Genomic DNA, 21,773 nt, shown 5'->3' with positions numbered 1-21,773 from the left:
GGTAAACGGGTTTTGAATCAGTAAGGGAATTGAGGGTAATGGGAACAAGACAAGAAAATTAAAAAGAATATTGAGATCAGCCATGACCTCGTTGAATGGTAGAGCCAATTTGATGGGTTGAATGTCCCACTTCTGCTCCTACATCCTGGTCTTATGGACACCAAGTACATTTGGATTTCCATGTTATAGTGACCTAGTGCAAATGTTAGTGGTTTTCCTGAGTGGTTGTTAGTGAACAGACAAGCAATATCAAAAGAGCACATGGATATTGCATTACTATGAATGTGTAAGTCTTCTGTGATCTTCAGTGTAAGTGGAAAATGTGCTGAAAGCTCACTCAACCATTTGACCAATCCATGTTGTGCAGAATGCAAGTTATGCATGAAGTCTTCAGTGCAACATTTTGTTTTGGTGCACATGTAAACATTATGTCCTGAGATGTGCATCCGCTATATACCTTTTGCATATTTGCATTGTTGCTAGAATAGCATGTGAGTCAGTGCTCTTCACCGTGCCTGTGATTTGCTGCCTGTATTAGCTCGGGCTCCAAGCAATCCAGCAGGATTGCCATTCATGGCCTGCAGTTGAGTAATGCAGTGACTAAAGCTAAAATAAATGGAGACTTTTTGTTATAAATTGAAATTAATTACAATTTATTCATCACTTGACAGCCCTAATGTAAAAAAGTTAAAAATCTCACAACACCAGGTTATAGTCCAACAGGTTTGATTGGAAGCACACTAGCTTTCGGAGTGTCGCTCCTTCAGACGCTCCGAAAGCTAGTGTGCTTCCAATGAAACCTGTTGGACCAAAACCTGGTGTTCTGTGATTTTTAACTTTGTACACTCCAGTCCAATGCTGGCATCTCCAAATCATGACTAATCAAATGTAGGTTGTCATCTGGTTCACTTGATCAGTGTCTTGCTTCACAGTCAGAATGTGATTCGTTGGACCAAAGGGTGGGTTTCTGTGCTGTATGACTTTGTCTCTGTGTCCTATGTAGTGACTTTATTTTGAAAAAAATCCAGGCTGACACTCTGGTGCAGAACTGAGGGAATACTGCAGTATTGGAGATCTAATCTTTTGGATTAGATATTAAACCAAAGCCTTATCTGTACACTCAAGTAGAGATAAATGATCCCATGTCTGCAACTTGAAGAAGGCTGGCATTATCCCTGTGTCCTCTCTCAATCAATATCTTAGAAATAGATGATCTGATCATTATTATGCTGCAGATTTGCAAAACTAACTGCTGTGTTTCCTACATTACAAGAATGACTACACATCAGAAATACTTTGGTTGTCAACCACATTGGGATAATCTGACGTTGTGAAATGTTGTTTCTGAAGACCATGTTTTGGTCCGTCACCACTAGAGTTTAGCTAATGCAAATAAAACTGCCTGATATTAGCTGCTAAAGTATTAAAGTCTGGTGTAAACTAATCCTATGTATTCCCATAAAATGTGTACTGAAGGTAAACATGAAATATATTTATTATAATACTTTATTTACTTCCTGTCCTTTTGAAGTTAAATGTTGTGCACTGTTTTTTACAAATTTTTGAGTAATCCTTCTTCCAAGGATAACAAAGAAAGAAAGGCACCGTTTGGAATTGAGAAAATATGACTCCAATGCGTGAACATATGTATAATGAAAATAAACCCATTAATTTTCTAACTGCAATGTTTGTTTATGATTTGCACACTCTAGTTTTAAAACATCATGCATACCACTTTAACAGAAGAATAAAGAATTATAATTTATATAACCCCCCCACCTTACCTTGACTAAATCTTGAATGCTGTAGGATTTGTTTTTTAATATTTTTATTTATATACTACATTGATTTTTTTTTGTCACAATCACCAAGATGTAGTGAAAAGTGTTATTATGCATGCTTTAAATAGAGTGCAGTATATAGTGTTACAGACACAGAAGGTGCAGAGAGAGAGGCATTTCAAATACAAATAAAGGATCTGTATATCTCATCGCTAAAATATATTTAGCTGGAAGGAATTGATGGCTCAGTTAAGACTGGATGTTGGATAAGGAGACAATAGGGAAGCAGTGGCATAGTTGAGAGAACTGATTAGATTGATCTGTTATCAGTTTGTGTGCACACTGATCTATGTCAAGGGACAGCATGTAGATGTGGCAAAGGCAATGGATGTCAATACGACTTTGAGAAAACCACAAGTGCAAAGGTTCAGGAGCTTAAAGAAATCTGTTGCTATAGATTCTGCATTGGTAAGAGCGGAGCCAAATAAAGCAGATCACTGAGTTGGACACAGAGGCATTGGAGCAGATGACCTGATAGAGTGTGGAATCATAGAGTAATATGAACAGAAAGAACCTATTCATTACATTGTTTCAGCTGGGTATTATGCAGACCTATCCAATTGGTCGTACTCTGCTCTTTCCCCATGTCCCTTTAATTGGTTATCCAATTCTTTTCTGAATGTTACTTTTGAATCTTGTTTCTATCATGCTTTTGTAGAACCACCGAAGAGGCTAATGCAAGAGCAGTTCAGCTGGTTCAACTTCCTTGCCCTTTCCCTGTAGTCCTGCGTTATTTTTCTCTCCACATAATTATTCAATTCCATTAGACCATAGGAGCAGAAATTAGGCCATTCAATCCATTGGATCTGCTCTGCCACTCAATCATAGCGGATAGGTTTTTCAACCCCATTTTCTCACTTTCTCCCTGTAACCTTTGATCCCCTTGGCAATCAAGAACTTATTTATCTTTGTCTCAAATATACTCATTGGCCTGGCCTCCACAGTCCTCTGTGGCAATGGATTCCACAGATTGACCACTTTTTGGCTGAGGAAGGCTCTCCTTATTTCTGTTCTAAAGAGTCTTCCCTTTACTCTAAGGCAGTCTTCGTCTCTCCTGCCAATGGAAAATCTTCCTAATGTCCACTCTGTCCAGGGCCAGTACATCCTTCCTGAGGTATGAGGGCCAAAATTTACTCTAAATGTGGTCTGATCAGACCCTTAAAGCCTCAGAAGTACATCCTTGCTTTTATATTCTAGATTTCTTGAAATGAATGACATCATTGTATTTGCGTTTCTGATTACCGATTCAACCTGCAAGTTTACCTTAAGAGAATCCTGAATTCGGGCTCTCCAGTCCCTTTGTACTCCAGATTTCTGAATTTTCTCCTCATTAAGAAAATAGTCCATGCTTCTATTATTCTTAACAAAGTGCATGACCTCACACTTTCTCATGTTGTATTTCATCTGCCACTTCTCTGCCCACTCTCCTAATCTATCAAAACCTTTCATTAGCTTCCCTGCTGCCTCAATACTAGCTGGCTCTCCACCTATCTTTGTATCATCTGCAAACTCAGCCAGAATGCCCTCAGTTCCTTCATGCAGAACATTTGTGGTTCAAGTGAAAAGTTGTGGTCCCAACACTGACCCTTGTGGATCACCACTCATCACTGACTTCCATCTGAGAAGTACCCTTTTATTCCCCACTCTCTGCCTTTGGCCAGACAGTCGATCTTCTATCCATGCTCGACCTTGCCTCTAACACCATGAGCCCTGCTTGAAAGCCACAATTGAATCTATCTCTACTGCGCTGTCAGACAGTGTATCCCAGGTCCTCACTAGACACTGCAAAAATCATTTCTTTTCATATTGCCATTGCTCCTTTTGTCAATTGGTGCCTTCTGGTTTTCAAGTTCTATTAATGGGAACTGTTTCTTCTTATCTACTCTGTCTAGACTCCTCTTTGGTGTTGAATGCCTCAATTAAATCTCCTCTCAACTTGTCCTTTTCTTAAAGAAGAACGATGCTAGCTTCTCTAATATATCCACAAGACCAAAATCTCTCACCCTTGGAACTGTGCCGGTAATTCTTTTTTGCAAGCTAGCTAAAAGCTTTCCATCCTTTCTCAAGTGTAGGGCCAGACTTGAACACAATAGGCCTAACCAGTGTTTTATTAAATTTTAGCATAACATTTTTGCTCTCACCATATCAAAGAACCTATTAGGTTTAAACCAGTCACCTCAATTTGTCCATCTGCCTTCAAGAAATTGTACATACACCTCAGTTCCTCAGTTTTTTTCCACTCCATTTAAGGTTTAGTTCATATTGCCTCTCATCTTCCTTCCTATCATCTTTTAATTAGCTGCAGAATCAGTATGGGGTAATGCACAATGATTACAGTCATGGAGAATGTTGTTTGTGATTTTGCTTAGTGTTATTTCTTTGGTTTGAGAGGAGTAGAAACCTGAGTAACAGATTTAAACAAGCCAGTATATGCTTCAGAACCTTGGAAAAGTAAAATGTTGGTAATGAAATATTAGCTTTCAAGGCCAAAAAGATATGTAAGTATTTGGTGGATTTCTGACCAACTTTTCCAATGATATTGGTTTTGCTGGGGAGAGAGTGAGTCTGAGTAAAGGGTGCATTTTACAAATGGCATTTTAATATTGGGATCATGAAAGAAAGCAGTAGTAAAGTCATAGAGATGTACAGCATGGAAAGAGACCCTTCGATCCAACTCGTCCAGGCCGACCAGATATCCCTTCCCAATTAATTTCCACCTGCCATGTCCCTGGCTCATATCCCTCCAAGCCCTTCCTATTCATATACCATCCAAATGCCTGTTAAATGTTGCAATTGCGCTAGTCTTCACCACTTCCTCTGGCAGCTCATTCCATACACGTACCACCTGCTGCGTGAAAAAGTTGCCCCTTAGGTCTCTTTTATATCTTTTCCATCGCACCCTAAACCTATGCCCTCTAATTTAGTAGTGATGGAATGCTGATGAGATAAGCTACCACGAATAGGATGTGGTAGAAAAATGAAAGTGAATAATGGTTACTTTAGAAGATGACGGCTGTGGCTTTGCTAGCTTAGCAAGGGGAGGATGGGAGATCAGCAGAGCCTGAAGCAAAACAGTTTATTTACAAAACTGACTGGATTGTTGGGGAGTATGGAAATGTTGAACGGCATAACCGTCTCTATTATATATGTTGAAGACCCTTTAGGTTCCTAAAGGGCACTAAAGCAATTATAGCCTTTATCACTCATTTTTATTTGAAAGTTTGTTGATGTTCTGGTATAGTGAAATTAAAAACCCATTTCTGGAAATCTGAGATTAAAAAAAATGCTGAAAACATAGAGTAGATCTGAACTATAACTGCCGTGGGTTGTAATATTTAGTCCAGGAAACGTTGAAACATGAAAATCAGTCATAGAGTCATAGAGATGTACAGCATGGAAACAGACCCTTCGGTTCAACCCGTCCATGCCGACCAGATATCCCAACCCAATCTCGTCCCACCTGCCAGCACCTGGCCCATATCCCTCCAAACCCTTCCTATTCATATACCCATCCAAATGCTTCTTAAATGTTGCAGTTGTACCAGCCTCCACCACTTCTCTGGCGGCTCATTCCATACACCTACCACACTCTGCGTGAAAAAGTTGCCCCTTAGGTCTCTTTGATATCGTTCCCCTCTCACCCTATACCTATGCCCTCTAGTTCTGGACTCCCCAGCCCCAGGGAAAAGACTTTGCCTATTTACCCTGTCCATGCCCCTCATAATTTTGTAAACCTCTATAAGGTCACCCCTCAGCCTCCGAAGCTCCAGAGAAATCTGCCCCAGCCTGTTCAGCCATTCCCTATAGTTCAAATCCTCCAACCCTGGCAACATCCTTGTAAATCTTTTCTCGTTTCTAGTTTCACAACATCCTTCTGATAGGAAGGAGACCAGAATTGCACGCAATATTCCAACAGTGGCCTAACCAATGTCCTGTACAGCTGTAACATGACTTCCCAACTCCTGTACTCAATAATCTGCCTAATAAAAGAAAGCATACCAAACGCCGCCTTCACTATCCTATCTACCTGTGACTCCACTTTCAAGGAGCTATGAACCTGCACTCCAAGGTCTCTTTGTTCAGCAACACTCCCTAGGACCTTACCATTAAGTGTATAAGTCCTGCTAAGATTTGCTTTCCCAAAATGCAGCACCTCACATTTATCTGAATGAAACTGCCACTTCTCAGCCTATTGGCCCATCTGGTCAAGATCCTGTTGTAATCTGAGGTAACCCTCTTCACTGTCCACTACCCCTCCAATTTTGGTGTCATCTGCAAATTTACTAACTGTACCTCTTATGCTCGCATCCAAATCATTTATGTAGATGACAAAAAGTAGAGGACCCAGCACTGATCCTTGTGGCACTCCACTGGTCACAGGCCTCCAGTCTGAAAAACAACCCTCCACCACCACCCTCTGTCTTTTACCTATGAGCCAGTTATATAAAGAATCTTTTCATCCTGTGAAAATAATTATTGCACGTTAGTTGTTGAGCAGTTGTAAGCTGATATTTTCCAGTGGGTGCTCACTAATTGGATTGAAGCAACTACATGACCCTTTTAGTAAACCCCTAAAGCTCATCTTATTTTCTATTGCCATATCTTAATCTTGCAGTAATTGATTTTCTTTTCATACTTTGAAATGTTTTCCTCAAGTACTGCAAAAATTGATTTCCATGGAAATGAAAATGTCACTATCATTTGCTGCACATAAGGCTCAATGTTTTGTGCTGCATATTGGCCATACTCTCACCTAATATGTGAGAAATATTTTTTCAAGTATTGATGGTATTTAGCTTTGTCAATGGCCATTGTAAAGGAATATTTTGTTGATAATGAGAAATGTTGAAGAAAGTGTTACATGTGATCAACATAATTGCGTGGGGTTCCATGTAACTTTGGCTAGTACATTGTGTTTCATTTGAAAGTTGTATTATTTTTCCATATATAAAGTGACATGTTCAGCTCAAAATAAGCTGCTTTTAAAATGCAAACAAAAAAGTTTTGTTTCTATTTTGTAGGTGCTTGTGTTGGAGAGTAATCTAAACTCCAATCAGGATAAGAACTCTTCATTGATGCTAATAAGTATCACTATAAGACTACCTAAGATAAGAGCCCATGGTTTTGGGGGATGTAGTGTAGTGGCAAGGATAAAAAATTGGCTAACTAATAGAAAATAGAGTTTGGATAAAGTTGGCATTTACAGGGTGGCAATCTCTAACTGGTAGAGTGCCACAGGGATCGAGCCTGGGGCCGCACTTATTTGCAATGTATATGAATGACTTTCACAGAAGTGAAAGCACTATTACCAAGTTTGCCAATGATTTCTTTTTCAAAGTGGAAAACCAAGTAGTGAGAATGGCACGGAGTCTGCAAAGGGATGTAGACAAGTGGGTTGACAACTTGGCAGGTGGAATATAATGAGGGACAATATGAGATAATGCACTTTGGCAGGAAGAATAAAAGAACTAAATACTATTTAAATGGGGAATGACTGCAAAAAGTTGCAGCATAAAGACATTTTGGGTCTTCGTGCACAAATCGCACAGGCTAACATCCAATATTAGTAATTTGGAAGGAAAAAGGGAAGGAGTATAAAATAGGGAGATGGTACAAATGATGAAATCTCATAAAAAATCGCATATTAAACACTGCAAAGCACTAGTAAGACTTCTGCTGGAATATTGTGAACAATGTTTTGTCTATTCTAAAGAAAGGTGCATTGATATTGGATGCAGACCACAGAAGTTTCACTAGATTGATTGAATGTTTGTGGGAATGGAGGGCTTATCTTGTGAGGAGAGATTGAGTTGGTTGGCCTGGTACTAATTGGAGTTGAAAAGAATGAGAGTAAACCTTATTGAAATATATAAGATTCTTAGGGAACTTGACAGGGTAGTTTTGAAGAATAGTTTCTTGTAGGATAATGTAGGACCAGAGGACATAAATCTCAAAATAAGAAGTCACCTGTTTTAAGACTGAGATGAGGAGGAATTTTTTTGAGGGTGATGAATTTGTTGAATTCTCTACTAGAGAGGCCTGTTGAGGCTTGGTCATTAAGTAAAATCAAGGCTGAGATAAACTGACCTCTAATCTAAGGGAATAGTGTTATTATGAAAAAGCATGAAAATGGAGTTGAGGATTATTAGTATCAGCAGTGATGTCATTAATGGCACTGGTTCAAGTAGGAGAGCGTGAGGACTGCAGATGCTGTAGACTCAGTGTCAATAATGTATAGAGCTGAGAAAAGCACAGCAGGTCAGGCAGCATTGTAAGAGCAGAGGAATCAATGTTTTGGGCAGAACTGTTTTTCCAGCGCCACACGTTATTGATTCTGATCACTGGTTTAAGTCACACATAATGCAGAAAAAGATGAGCGAAATTGCTTTTGGTTAATCATCTCTGTGCCAAGACATCATTGCAGGACTTCCTCAAGGACCTATCGTAAACCTAAATGTAGACAGCTGTTTCAATGCTGAACCATAAGTGCCATTTATTGCCTATCTCCCCATGACATTATCATGGTTGAATCTGCCAGTCTTCGCTTCCTTGGGGATGCAGTTGTCCAGAAATTTAGTTGGATTGTTGTGGTTCTGTTCGCTGAGCTGGGAATTTGTGTTGCAGACGTTTCGTCCCCTGTCTAGGTGACATCCTCAGTGCTTGGGAGCCTCCTGTGAAGCGCTTCTGTGATGTTTCCTCTGGCATTTATAGTGATTTGTATTTGCTGCTTCCGGTTGTCAGTTCCAGCTGTCCACTGCAGTGGCCGGTATATTGGGTCCAGGTCGATGTGCTTATTGATAGAATCTGTGGATGAGTGCCATGCCTCTAGGAATTCCCTGGCTGTTCTCTGTTTGGCTTGTCCTATAATAGTAGTGTTGTCCCAGTCGAACTCATGTTGCTTGTCATCTGACTGTGTGGCTACTAAGGATAGCTGGTCATGTCGTTTCATGGCTAGTTGGTGTTCATGGATGCGGATCGTTAGCTGTCTTCCTGTTTGTCCTATGTAGTGTTTTGTGCAGACCTTGCATGGGATTTTGTACACTACATTGGTTTTGCTCATGCTGGGTATCGGGTCCTTCGTCCTGGTGAGTTGTTGTCTGAGAGTGGCTGTTGGTTTGTGTGCTGTTCTGAGTCCTAGTGGTCGCAGTAACCTGGCTGTCAGTTCAGAAATGTTTTTGATGTATGGTAGTGTGGCTAGTCCTTTGGCATGTCCTCGTTCCGTTGTCTTTCCCTTAGGCATCTGTTGATGAAATTGCGGGGGTATCCGTTTATGGCGAACACATTGTAGGTGTTCTTCCTCTTTTTATTTTGCAGTTCTGGTGTACTGCAGTGTGTTGTGGCTCTTTTGAACAGTGTCTTGATGCAACAACTTTTGTGTGTATTGGGGTGGTTGCTTTCATAGTTTAGGACTTGGTCTGTGTGTGTGGCTTTCGTGTATACCTTTGTGGTAAATTCTCCGTTCGGTATTCTCTGTACCATCACGTCTAGGAATGGGAGTTGGTTGTCCTTTCCTTCCTCTCTAGTGAATCGGATTCCTGTGAGTGTGGCGTTAGTTGGATTAGCCACATGTACACATTGCAGTTGCAAGGACAGGTTAGAAGTTGGGAATTCTGTAGCAAGAAACTCCCCACCTTACCCCTAAAGCTGACAAGGCACCAGACCTTGAGTGTATTGGAATACTCTACTTGCTTGGACAAGTACAGCTCCAGCAACACCTCGAAGCTCCGTACCATCCAGACAAAGCAGTGGGCTTGATCAACATTGCATCCACCTTAACATTCATTCTGTACCTTTTGAACAACACCGTGTACTGTCTACAAGTGCAAGATGTATTGTAGTCAAATGTGATGGTGAAGTGTTAATGTTACTGGACTAGTACATTGAAATCCCAGATCAAGGGACATGGGTTTGATTCCTCCCAGAGCAACTGATGAAATTTGAATTAACTAACAATTGTGGATAAAAAGCTGATCTAGTAACCATTGTTGATTGTCATAAAAGCCCATCTGGTTAATTCTTAAGTGCTTGTTGGGCAGTAAATTCTTGACTTGCCAGCAACATCCATAACCCATGAACAAAACTCCTTCAGAAGCATTTTTCAAACCTGAGACATTGAAAGACAAGGAGCGTATTTCTCTTAAAGGGCATGAAACATTATAAACATAGAATAACTTCATGTTATTAAAAACTATATTTAGAAAACATTTCTTGGACTGTCATCCAACAGAAATTGCAGGAATGGATTGACAAGAGTAATGTGGGTCAAGAAGATTCCAGTCATCCAGTAGTTCAGTGTGACTAAAAACAGTAAAATTATACAACTTTATGTAATGACTTTCTTCCTTTTTAACACACACAATGTTGGAACAGATTATTTGAGTTTTTGGGAGCTGACAAAAAAAGCTTATTACTAGAAGTACATCTTCAAGATTAACAGTGAACTATTACTAACCAGTCTACAGGTTTTGTTTCATCAAGGTTTTATCTTCCTCCACTTAATGAGTATTGGCACAGAAGCACAGCCGAGCTCTTCACTGCGGCAACAAGGATCTAAGTCAGGAACTCCCAGGCTTTTGTAACATGTTATGTATGTAGCAATATGTTTAAACCTAACTCGGAGAGAGTCCCTTTGACGACGTCATCGGTTTAACTTAGCAATGTTAACGCAGGCTTTTAGTGTAATTTTAAAATTGTGAAACTTTTATTTTAGGTTTTCTATGTATATCAAAGGTGTGGAAGAGTTGATTGGATATTTTAGAATAAATCATTGTGTGCAATCAATAGTTGTGAATTTCAAAGCAGGACTGCAGTATTAATGTAGTCTGATTCAAAGCCATGCATGCTAGCTGCCAAGGCTAGGACCAACCAAGAACTTAGTGACTAGTTTAATTAAATTTTTTTAAAGTTTTTTTTCTTTGAACTTTGCTGGCAATGTCAGACTTGTTACACATTTCCTATTTCATAAAATATTTCAAACTTTTGTCTCGTGTCTCTTGCATCGTTATAAATTCCTTAATTTATTTAAGGATACTGATGATTATTTGGTAAAACCAGATAACCCTCAATTTTTTAAAAAAGGTTCAGGTATGTTAGTATCTACAGAAAGGTAATGTCATGACTCTACGTTTCTATAGCACTGGCTGTTTTTCTTAAATTTCCATCTGAGAATATAACTTGTGCTGTCATTCCCTTGCTAAACCAGTAACGTGCAGTGATCTTTTTAACTCCTGGTAAGTTCTGGTCAGCTCTTTCGAAGTATGGTGCTTTGCTTATGGAAGGATGAAATTGATTATTTTCAGAGTTCTGACTGTAATTATTTTCTGATTTTTCAAAACTTTACCAGGACACGGAGTTTCCAGGTGTTGTAGCGCGACCAATTGGTGAATTCCGAAGTAATGCAGACTATCAGTACCAACTATTGCGCTGTAATGTAGATTTGCTGAAGATTATACAGCTGGGGCTGACATTTGTAAATGAACAGGGCGAGTACCCTCCAGGCACCTCCACATGGCAATTCAACTTCAAATTTAATCTTACGTAAGTGTGCCTGAGTATCTATTATTTATTTGCTGTTTAGTTTGGGCCGTCTAACTGTTGAAGACAATATGTAGATGGTTTATTATTACTCTTTGATAAGTAGTACACATCCTGGACTATGACAGAATGTTCTTTTTAAGATTTTCTAGTTCAAGCATATTCTGTGAAGGAATATAAATTAGTATGTTCAGATTTATTTCCATTTCCTTGATCGTCCGAAAGAGAGAAGGGATAGTCAGCAAAAGAACTCTCATCAGGGCTGAGGTTTTGCTTGAAAGTTGACACAACTGACCCGCTAGTCGAGAATAGGCAGTGGATGTGATTACAGGACTCAGTTTTTGAGGCAAGACCTTTAGGGTGGTTACAAGGTGCGAATCATTCTATATCACATGGTCGAACTGGACTGGTTAACAACATTGAAGGAACTTGCAAGCATGCACTTGCACTATCACACAATCACTCAAACAAAACATTTTAATTTGAATGAATTGCTCTGAGTGTATGAGGTACAAATGCATAATTTCCATTGAACAAAGATCAACTGATGTTTAATTAAATGTGTGAAGTTTTTAAATAATTTGATTTAAAATCTGTAGACCTACCAGATACTTCCTGTTGAAAGCTCTGCTGAAACTTGTTTCTGAATGTTGATTGTACATTATCAGGGAAGACAGTATGGAAGGCTCAGTGCATCAGAATATTTTCTCTCTTTCACTATGATTGATTAATCAATATGCTTTAAACCACTTCGGTCAGAGAGAATTCAAATAAGGAAACAATTTTTTTAAAAATGTGTTAGCTTCATGAATTCCCATCAACTGATGGAATGTGAATGAAGAGATAAAAATTGTGACAGTGAGCAAAATCAAATTTTACATCTTAATTTAAAAATCTTGAGAATGTTTCAATTTGACTGTGAAAGTGTATTTCACAGCCAGACTTTGACCTTCATGCATTAGAAGATTATTTCAGAGTATAACAGGTGAGCCAAGGAGTGGCAGATTGAGATTGATTTAGATAAATGTGAGGTGTGCATTTTGGTAAGGCGAACCAGGGCAGGACTTGCCCACTTACAGGTAGAGCCCTGGGGAGTGTTGCCGAGCCAAGAGACCTTGGGATGCAGGTTCCTTGAAAGTGGAGTTGCAGTTCGACATTATATTGGAAAAGTCATTTGGCATGGTTGCCTTCATTGGTCAGAACATGGACTGTAGGATTTGGGACATAATGTGGGTGCACAGGAAATTGGTGAGGCTATTTTCAGAATACTATGTGCAATTCTGGTCACCTTTCTAAATTATGGATTAAACTTAAACTGTATAAGGTTACCTCTCAGTGTCTGATGTACCAGGGAAAAAAGGCCCAGCCTATTCATAGAGGTTTATAAAATCATGAGGGGTATGGATTAGGTGAATAGCCAAAGTCTTTTTCATTGGGTGAGGGAGTCTAACACTAGAGAGCATAGGTTTAAGGTGTGAGGGGAAAGACTTTATAACAATCTGAGGGATAGCATTTTCGTGCAGAAGGTGGTGTGTGTGAGTAATTGAACAAACTGCCAGAGGAAGTGGTGGAGGTGGGTACAATTACTACGTTTAAAAGGCATCCGGATGGTGTATTAATAGTAAGGGTTCAGAGGGATATGGGCCAAATATTGGCAAATGGTACAGGCAAATTGGGATGTCTGGTTGGCACAAACGAATTGGACTGATGAGTCTGTTCCTGTGTTCTATGACTGTATATCATAAATAACAAACAGATTTACTATTTTATATGTTCTGTTGTCACAAGTAAATTACATTTTATTTTTCTTTACAAACTTTTTCTATTGATTTTAGAGAAGACATGTATGCTCAAGACTCAATAGAACTCCTTACAACTTCTGGCATCCAGTTTAAAAAACATGAGGAGGAAGGGATTGATACAATGTACTTTGCAGAAGTTCTTATGACATCCGGTGTAGTATTATGCGAAGGAGTCAAGTGGCTTTCATTCCATAGGTAAGCAACATGTACATATTATTCAGTAATAAAGATTTCTACTCTGAAGCATTAGGAATGTTAAAAATATGACTTCAGCTTGAGAAAGAAACTTCTTAGAACCAAATAAGCTTTTCTCATCTCAGGCTTCTTTTCATCTGCTTTTTTTCTAATAAATGCACTGCATAATTTATCTGTTATCAGCTACTTTGTGTTTATGACATCACATAGTCAGAATTCATAATTTACAAAATTTGGTGTGGGAGACCCAGGAGTCCACACTTGCCAATTTTTGAAGATGGCAAGACAAGTTGGTGAAGCTATTTATAAAAATAAAGATACTGGGTTTTATTAATACCAACATAGAATACAAAAGTAAGTAAATTATGTTAGATATTACAAAGCTTCAGCTGGAATTTGTGAGCAATTTTGGACAGCACAATTAGGAAGATTAGCAACTCCTTGGAGGGGTGTACATAAAGGAATTATCAGGGACAAAGGCTTTAAGTTATGTTGAGAACTGAATTATATGGAGATGCTGAGATTGCTGTCCTTTCTGCATAAATTGCACCTGCAGATATATTGAAGATGTTGCTGTTTGAAAAGTGTGTTCAGAAAAATTCTTCAGATTTTTAAATAATTATTTTATAAAAATGGTTGTATTTCATTCCAAGTCATTTTGCTCACCATTGGACACACAAGAGATTGGCTCCCCATGTTGCCCTCCCCTCCCTGTTTCCATTCCCGACGCCTGCCTTTGTCCCTGCTCCCATCAGCCCTAACGTCTGCAGCCTTCTCAACTCCAGCACTGCACTTGTAGTTCCCACTAATTGAAAAGTTTGTTATCGTAGTGCACAAATTTAAAATAGTTACCAAAAGAATTAGTGTTGTGATGAGCAATTTAACCAAACAAATTGTTATAATATAGAATGCATAACTTGAAGTGATAGAAACAGTGTTATGGAGAAAGCACATGGCTAAATGAGTAGTGATTTCAAGATGGTGGCTTTACTTTCCAAAAGATAACATGGATAACCAAATGCTCTCCTTTTGATTTGTATGATTCTGAAATAGTCTCAAAAATTATAGGTAGAGAGTGAGGTTTGTGGACAGGAAATGTTATATCGTTTCTAATATGTGGGTCAATGATGTCGGTAAATCAAATGCCTTTTTATAAGGAACGTTGACCAATGTAATACGCAATATATTCTGTGGCCAGGGTTTAAGATTGATGCCCAACAGTTTATTATATGTACTGAAATCCGTTCAAATTTCAGATTCACAGTTGGAGGCATTCAACATTAAATGACTAGTTAACTTCCTCAAATAATTAGTGCATTTCCTGGTAATATGTCTCCTTGTTCACACTTGCTTACCTCTACTGGTATTTTATTCCACATCCTTTTTTATAGCAGGTTCATATGTTAGAGAATGTATGATTAAGTGTTCTACTCCTCCTTCATGATCAATACTTTTATTAGATTAGATTAGTGTCTTGGAATATTTATTCCTTGAACATCAATTGAGCATTCAGTGCTTACAACCATATCTGATGGTTCGAGACCTAAACACTTTACACTTAGCTTATTAGTTACTTTAGTCACAAACTCTTTAAATGCTTCCAAGAATATGGATTTCAAGAGTTAGCACTTTTTAAACTGTTTTCCCCAATTCCTGCTTTGTGATCACTAGCTATCTTCATGACAAACTGTGGTCAAATTATACCATGTTAAAATTCTAGGATAAAGCTACTAAGAACCTAAACCTCATTGATAACGCAAGTAAACAAACTCCAAAACCCCTTACCCCTTTAGATTCATGTATTGCCTTACTCTTATTCCATTTGTTTATTTCCGATGATATTTAGTTGCTGTTTGACTAGGTGAAATTGTTAACTATAAGTCTGTCTTTGATTTTATACCCCCTAATCACTACCCTGGTCATCATGTCCTACAGAGGCTTTAATTTAAAAAAAATGTTTTATGCAGATGTTTTCTTTTGCAGGATTAACTAGTGTTCTTGCAGCTACAGATCAGTTCTACAGTTCTCTCAAATCTGAGGTCAACACACATTGGCACGTTCCCAATGAACCTATCCCATTAATCAGGTGATTACTTCGTATTAAAAAAAACCACCAGTGATGTAAGTGTCAGTGCCAGGTCAAACAACCAGTGGTGACCATGTTAGAATTGCTATGTAATTGCACAACTGTGAATTAGTGATTTGAAGATAGTAGATTTTGAGAATCATAATTCCCTGTAAATTTTTGTTAATGCTTACCAGAACAGCTTTAAAACACTCCAAGCCAACAGCAGATTTCTGCTATTCCCTACCTCTCCGTCTCGTTCACTGGCTCCCTCCCTCCCAGTCTTGCATGTTCCCTCCCTCCTTCTAGGTCCTACTCGTCTTTTCCTAACAGAACCACCTCCAGATATTTTCTGATAATCTTAAACTTAAAACCTGAAATCTTCAGGAAAAGACATGAACAAAAGGTACCTCATTAACATGTGTCAGCATGTCTATAGACTGGATTATTGACGTAATTTTATGTTTTTGTTTTTAAGAGACATTTAAACTTATGTCATGACATGCAGGCTGAAACACAATCAAGTTTTATCTTAATTGCAAACTTCATCAAGTAGTTATATCATGAGCCAGTTAATTAATCCAATGGCCTTAAAGAAGCTCAGCTTCATCTTCGCATTGTCAAACTCTGCAACATCTGATGTCAAGCTTCTATATTTATAAAATAATGTGCATCATCCAACTTACTTTGAACCACGACACAGAAGATTCACTTGAATACACTCATGTCAGAAACTATGTATCAATTAATTTTAGTTCATGTCCTTTCGGGAAGGAAACTCGTCTGGCCTACATGTGATTCCAGACCCACAGCAATTTGGTTGACTCTTAACTGCCCACTGGACAAATTAAGAATGGGCAATAAATGATGCCTAGCCAGCAATGCCCTCATCCTATGATTGAATGAAGAAAAATAAATTGCTGAATTTGGGTATTATTACAGGTATAACACTTACATATCATTAGTGTTCTCGGAAGACTCAAATTTACAGCATTAGGATGTGTATCAAGATATTCAATTTTGAAGTTCTCTAAGTGGAGCATTTGGCAAATGTTAACAATAAATGCCTAGGAAATGAAAGGAGAGCACGTTGAAACACAATTTGGGTCTAATTTTCAATATAAGAAAGAACATCAAACATGGAGCCTACTCTGTCATTCAAAACAGACTTAGCTGAACTACTGCCTGAACTCCCTTTTTTTCCCATGTGGTCTTTGCTTTCCTGATGTACCACAAGTCTGTCTGTCTGAGCCTTACTTACACATGGAGCATTGATAGCCCTTTGAGTAAAAACTTTATCCTCATCTCCATCCTAAATGCTCGCCCCTTATTGAGACTTTGTCCCCATGTTCTAAACTCCCAGCCATGGCAAACAATAACTTAATGTTTTCTCCCTTATTCTTTTAAACTTCAATTGGTTTTGGATTATTTGGATAGTTTTCAATTTTGTCTAGCTAGAGGCCAAGCTGTGTCAATTTCTTGGACTTGTATATGTGTTTTCTCTTGGTTTTATTTGCACAACAGAAACTTCAAATATTTCTTGTGGTTTTGTTTAGTGTTGTCAAAATCTGTTAATTGGCAAGCATTTTATGCTGAGGGTTATGGAAAATCATTGTGAAGGTAATTTGGATCTAGAATGTCTTTAATACAGCATAACATACCAAGATCACAAATGCTTTTAAACAAATACTCCAATAAGTAAATAAAAAGAAATAATGGATTGGATGGCCATTGGCATGGTTAAAGAGCTAAGAGATGAGGAGTGTCCTAAACAATGTGCGAGAGGTTAAGAGGAGATGCTTTGGGCGTGATTTCTAGATAAGTGGCCTTAGGCAGTTGAGGGCACGGTCACTAATAATGGAGCGATTGAAATCAAGAGGTCTAAATTGGAGAAATGCAGATATCTAAAGATATTGTAATAATGGAGAAAATTAGAATTATGGGGAAGCATCACTCTTGGATTACGTTTTGCAGCATCGCGAAGAACTGTGTCCACAAGAAACATTGGTAAGACCAATACTTACGAATTGCAAAATATGGAGACAATCTTTTTGAATACCAGAAGATTGTATAGATACCTTGAATATATGGCTTGTAATAGACACTCAGAACCTAGAAGTCTAATATCTGTTAAACTTAGTCAGATGGGGTGGGGGAAGTCCAGAACTAAAGGGCATAGCTTTAGGGTGAGAGAGGAGAAATTTAAAAGGCCCTTAATGGACACTGTTTTCATGCAGACGATGAAGTGTGTATGAAATGAGCTGCCAGAGGAAGTGGTGGAGGCAGGTACAATTACAGCATTTAAAAGGCATCTGGATGGGTACATGAAAAGGAAATGTTCAGAGGAATATGGGCCAATTGTTGGCAAATGGGACTAGATTAGGTTAGGATATCTGGTCAGCATGGACAAGTTGGACCGAAGGTTTTGTTTTCATGCTGTACATCTGTGACTCTGTCGTGTGCAGCTTTGTAATCTCTATCTTCTCAAACATGTGCAAATGAAGTACAGATAACAGGCCATCAGGAGACTAACCTTGAAGTTTATGAACTAGACTGCAGAGTCCTTTTTTGTTTCTGGGGTGAGTGGTTTGCCTGAACCACATATGCTTTCAATGTAGACCAAAAATATGGTCATTTCAGCAGTTAATTTGGAAGTATCAAAGACATACACATGGAGATAAGCCGTTCACCCTTGTGATCTTGTATTTCCAATCAGTGAGGTCATGCTTATCTGTATCCCAACATCCACATTCCTTCAAATCCTTTTATGTCTTTGTCTAGCAAAAATCAATAAATTTCAGTTTTAAAGTTATTATTTGACTCTCTTCTTGGAATGGAAGTGCAGAGTTCAAAGAACTCTGCACTTCCATTACCTGTGAACAAATGTTTCCGAATGTATCACTGGAAAAGTCTGTCTCTTAATTTAAAGACCTTTGTCATTAGCCTCACCTTGGAATTGAAAAAGTATTTCTTCAATTATTCCATTAACTTCTTTTAATATCTTACAAAGCTCAATCAAATTATCCCTTAACCTTCCATAATCCAGCAGTTTGAAAGTCTTTCCTGAGATTCCAATTCTCAAAATTGCCATGTACATTGTTCAGGACACAGGAAGTTGCCCGATTTAAGTAATTAACATTCCATTCTCAAGTGTTGGCTACCTCGAGGCAACACCTTTTTTCTAGGGGAATGGAAGCACTGATATCATTCTATAGACTTGTAATAATTACTTGCAGACAGGGCAACTGTATGTATCTGTGATAACTCTTGTAAATTATAATCATGTGACATCCAGATATTTTTAATCAACCTGTTCAGGCACATTAGGACATACAGAAAGAGCAGGTAGGACCTGAACCCAGGATTCTAGTCCAGAGGTACAAGTTACGTGCCATTTATGTCCTTGTTACTTTAATTGGTTTCAGCTGCAAAAAACAGAATTTCATTCACTCTTAATTTCTGAGAATGGCCATAATTAAGGGCAATGGTGCAGTTTATAATATATTGCAGAGGGGTTTGGTTATGCAGTTGTTACTCTACTAGACTGTTAATCCAGGAGTTTGGACTAATGATCTGAAGATAAGATTCAAATATTACCATGACCATAAAAGAAAGAAATCTGAAAGTAAAAGCTAGTATCTATTTTCATGGTCACTGTGATGATCTGATTGACTTAAAATCCCATCTAGTTCACAACTGTCTTATATAGAAGAAAGTCTGCTGTCTTTACCCAGTCTGGCTTGTATGTGATTCCAAGAATGGCTAAGCAAGCTCCCAATTGTCTGGTACAATGAAAATCAATAAGAATAAAACCAGGCAGTCAAGTGTCAACTGAGGCTCTGGGCATAACAAATGCATATAGCCGAACTGATAGTGCAGAGGATATTGTACAAACCTATCTGATAAAATTGCAGGACCAGTCCTAAATAACAGTCCAGAATATACTTGACATAATCCTGCTTCTATACTTACCTTTAGTCTTTCTTATCGACTGTTGTAATTTTTAGCTATCCTACCAATGTGTCCATCAAAGGTGGTGACACAATTGTATACAGTCAAAAGGGTGTCTGGCAGTTCTCTACATTGACTGCAGATCCAGTTCGGCCTTGTGACATCAAATCAAACTGGGGTGACTGCACGTCCTATTGACTATCACATACTACCCCTCCTTTAGCTGATGAAAGTTGCTTCATGTTGAGTATCACTTGGGGAAAAGAAACAAAAAATTGCAATGGTGCAGAATATGCGCTGATTTGACAACTTCAATGTCAATCAACAAGAGTGATTCAATAGTAATTCTGATAACGAACATAGTTAACTGACTGGGCTTGCACCAACAATAGGGAAAAGTTGACCTGACCTAAGTTTCACCAATCTACATACTACAGATGCATTTTCTTTGGCAATATTGCTGGGAGTGACCATAACACTATTCTTGTAGAGGTATAGTCCTGTGTTGTGTGACACTCCCACCATGCTTAATAGGATAGGATCAGACCAGAATTCATGGCCCATTACTGGACATACCAGGAGCTCTGGTTCATGAGCAAAATTGTGTTCAGCCACCATCTATGTCCTCAGCTGGTGTAGTCCACACCTTTATTGTTGCTGTCAAGCTGGGGGAAATGAACTTTCATTCAGTAAAGTGTGTGGCAAAACATGATAGGAGCAGCACTGGACATATCTCAAAATGAGACTTTTAACTTTGTGAAACCAGACTACAAGGTTACACACATGCTAACCAGCTGAAACAGTGTAAAATAGACAGAGAAAAGCAAAGCATTTGTACAATCAACAGATCAGACCAGACTGCTGCATGTTTATTACGATCATTGATGAGTGGGAAGATGACATGTTCCTTCACGTTTTGTTGACAGGGCCCAACAAGAGTGTAACAAGAGAAATTTGAAATTATTGCAGCCGCAATCTGCTACACTTGTTCAATGAATGATCCATCTCTGCCTCTTGAAGTCCCCACCAATACAGACACAAATTTTAATTCAATTTGCTATCTCTGATATCTTGACTGTTAAGGGGAGGGGGGTGCAAGTGGAGATGAGGCAGATAAACTATGAGCACATTGAATGGCGGAGAAGGCTCCATGGACAATATACTCTACTCCATCTGTTTCATGTGCGGTTGAAATGAGGAAAAGCTACCAACCCCAGGCTAAAGACTTTAGCTCCAAATCTAGGCTTACCTCTAGCCACGTTGCTCCAGGGCAGCATCAATTCTGGCATTTACCTAATAAAGTGGAGAATTCCCCAGGTACAACCTGTCCAGACAAAATAGGAAAATCCATCAATCTAGGAACACAGGAACAGAAGTAGGCCATTCAGCCCCTTGAGCATGGCGAATTACAACAGTGTTCAGGGTGACTGTTCGTTTGAGGGTAAGTGAATTTGTGACATGTGGGAGTCTTGCAAGCCCAGTTGATCAGAGTGCAGGACCAGTATATTCCTGTGAGGATGAATGATAAGGATGGCAATATTCAGGAACCTTGGATGACAAGAAGTGTTGAAAGTTTAGTCAAAAAGAGAAAGGAAGCATGTGTGTGGTTAAAGAAACTGAAATCAGACAAGGTCCTTAAGGGCTATGAAGGAAGCTGAAAAGAACTGAAACAAATAATTAGGAGGATGAAGAAGGGCCATGTAGAGTCCTTGGCAAGTAGGATTAAGGAGAATCCCAAGGCATTTTGTATGTACATTAGGAGCAAGAGGGTAGCTAGTGAAAAGGTAAGGTCACTCAAGGAACAAAGGAGTGAATTTATGTGGGTAGCCAGAGGAAGTAGGTGAAGTCCTTAATAACTTCATGTCCATATTCACTAAGGAGAGGGACATGGACGATAAGATTAAGGAGGGGTATGTTGATATTCTGGGGCATGTTTATATTAAGGAAGTGGCAGTCCAAAATGGATAACCTTGCCCTTAGTTACACTGAGCTCCATCTGCTGCACTTTTATCTTTTCACCTAGTCTGTTAATATCCCTTTGTAATTTTATGCTATCATCTACACTGTCACAATGTCACCTAATGTCATCAGCAAACTTCAATGCTATTATCTAAGTCTTTTTTAAAAAAACCGAATAACTGCAGCCCTAACACATCCTTGGGGGACACCACTGGTCATATCCTGTCAATTTGAGGTACCTACCTATCATCCCTACTTCCTGCTGCTTAACGAATTTCCCAACCATGTCAGTAATTTACATTCAGTTCTATGGGCTCCCATTTTAGTTAGCAGTCTCTTATGTGGAATTTTCTCAGATGCTTTCTGGACGTCAATGAACAACATCTGTAGACATTCTTTGCCCACTACCTTAGTCACCTCATCAAA

General features: G+C 38.8%; 1 protein-coding gene across 2 annotated transcripts in view; it reads left to right on the top strand.

Moving 5' to 3' along the window:
* The window catches only part of cnot7 (CCR4-NOT transcription complex, subunit 7), a 45,998-nt gene that overhangs the window by 6,822 nt on the left and 17,403 nt on the right, over positions 1-21,773 (top strand). For both annotated transcript variants that reach the window (XM_043690166.2, XM_043690184.2), the window contains exons 3-4: positions 11,185-11,378; positions 13,211-13,372. In XM_043690166.2, the coding sequence (XP_043546101.1) occupies positions 11,185-11,378; positions 13,211-13,372 (356 nt within the window). The remainder of the gene's footprint in view (positions 1-11,184; positions 11,379-13,210; positions 13,373-21,773) is intronic.

Source organism: Chiloscyllium plagiosum, unplaced genomic scaffold, assembly GCF_037043375.1.
Source record: "Chiloscyllium plagiosum isolate Xiang-an unplaced genomic scaffold, Cpla_swu_hap1 HiC_scaffold_1, whole genome shotgun sequence".
NCBI lineage: Eukaryota > Metazoa > Chordata > Chondrichthyes > Orectolobiformes > Hemiscylliidae > Chiloscyllium > Chiloscyllium plagiosum.
The sequence above is the reverse complement of the archived record's forward strand: the minus strand, read 5'-3'. Positions and strand labels throughout refer to the sequence as shown.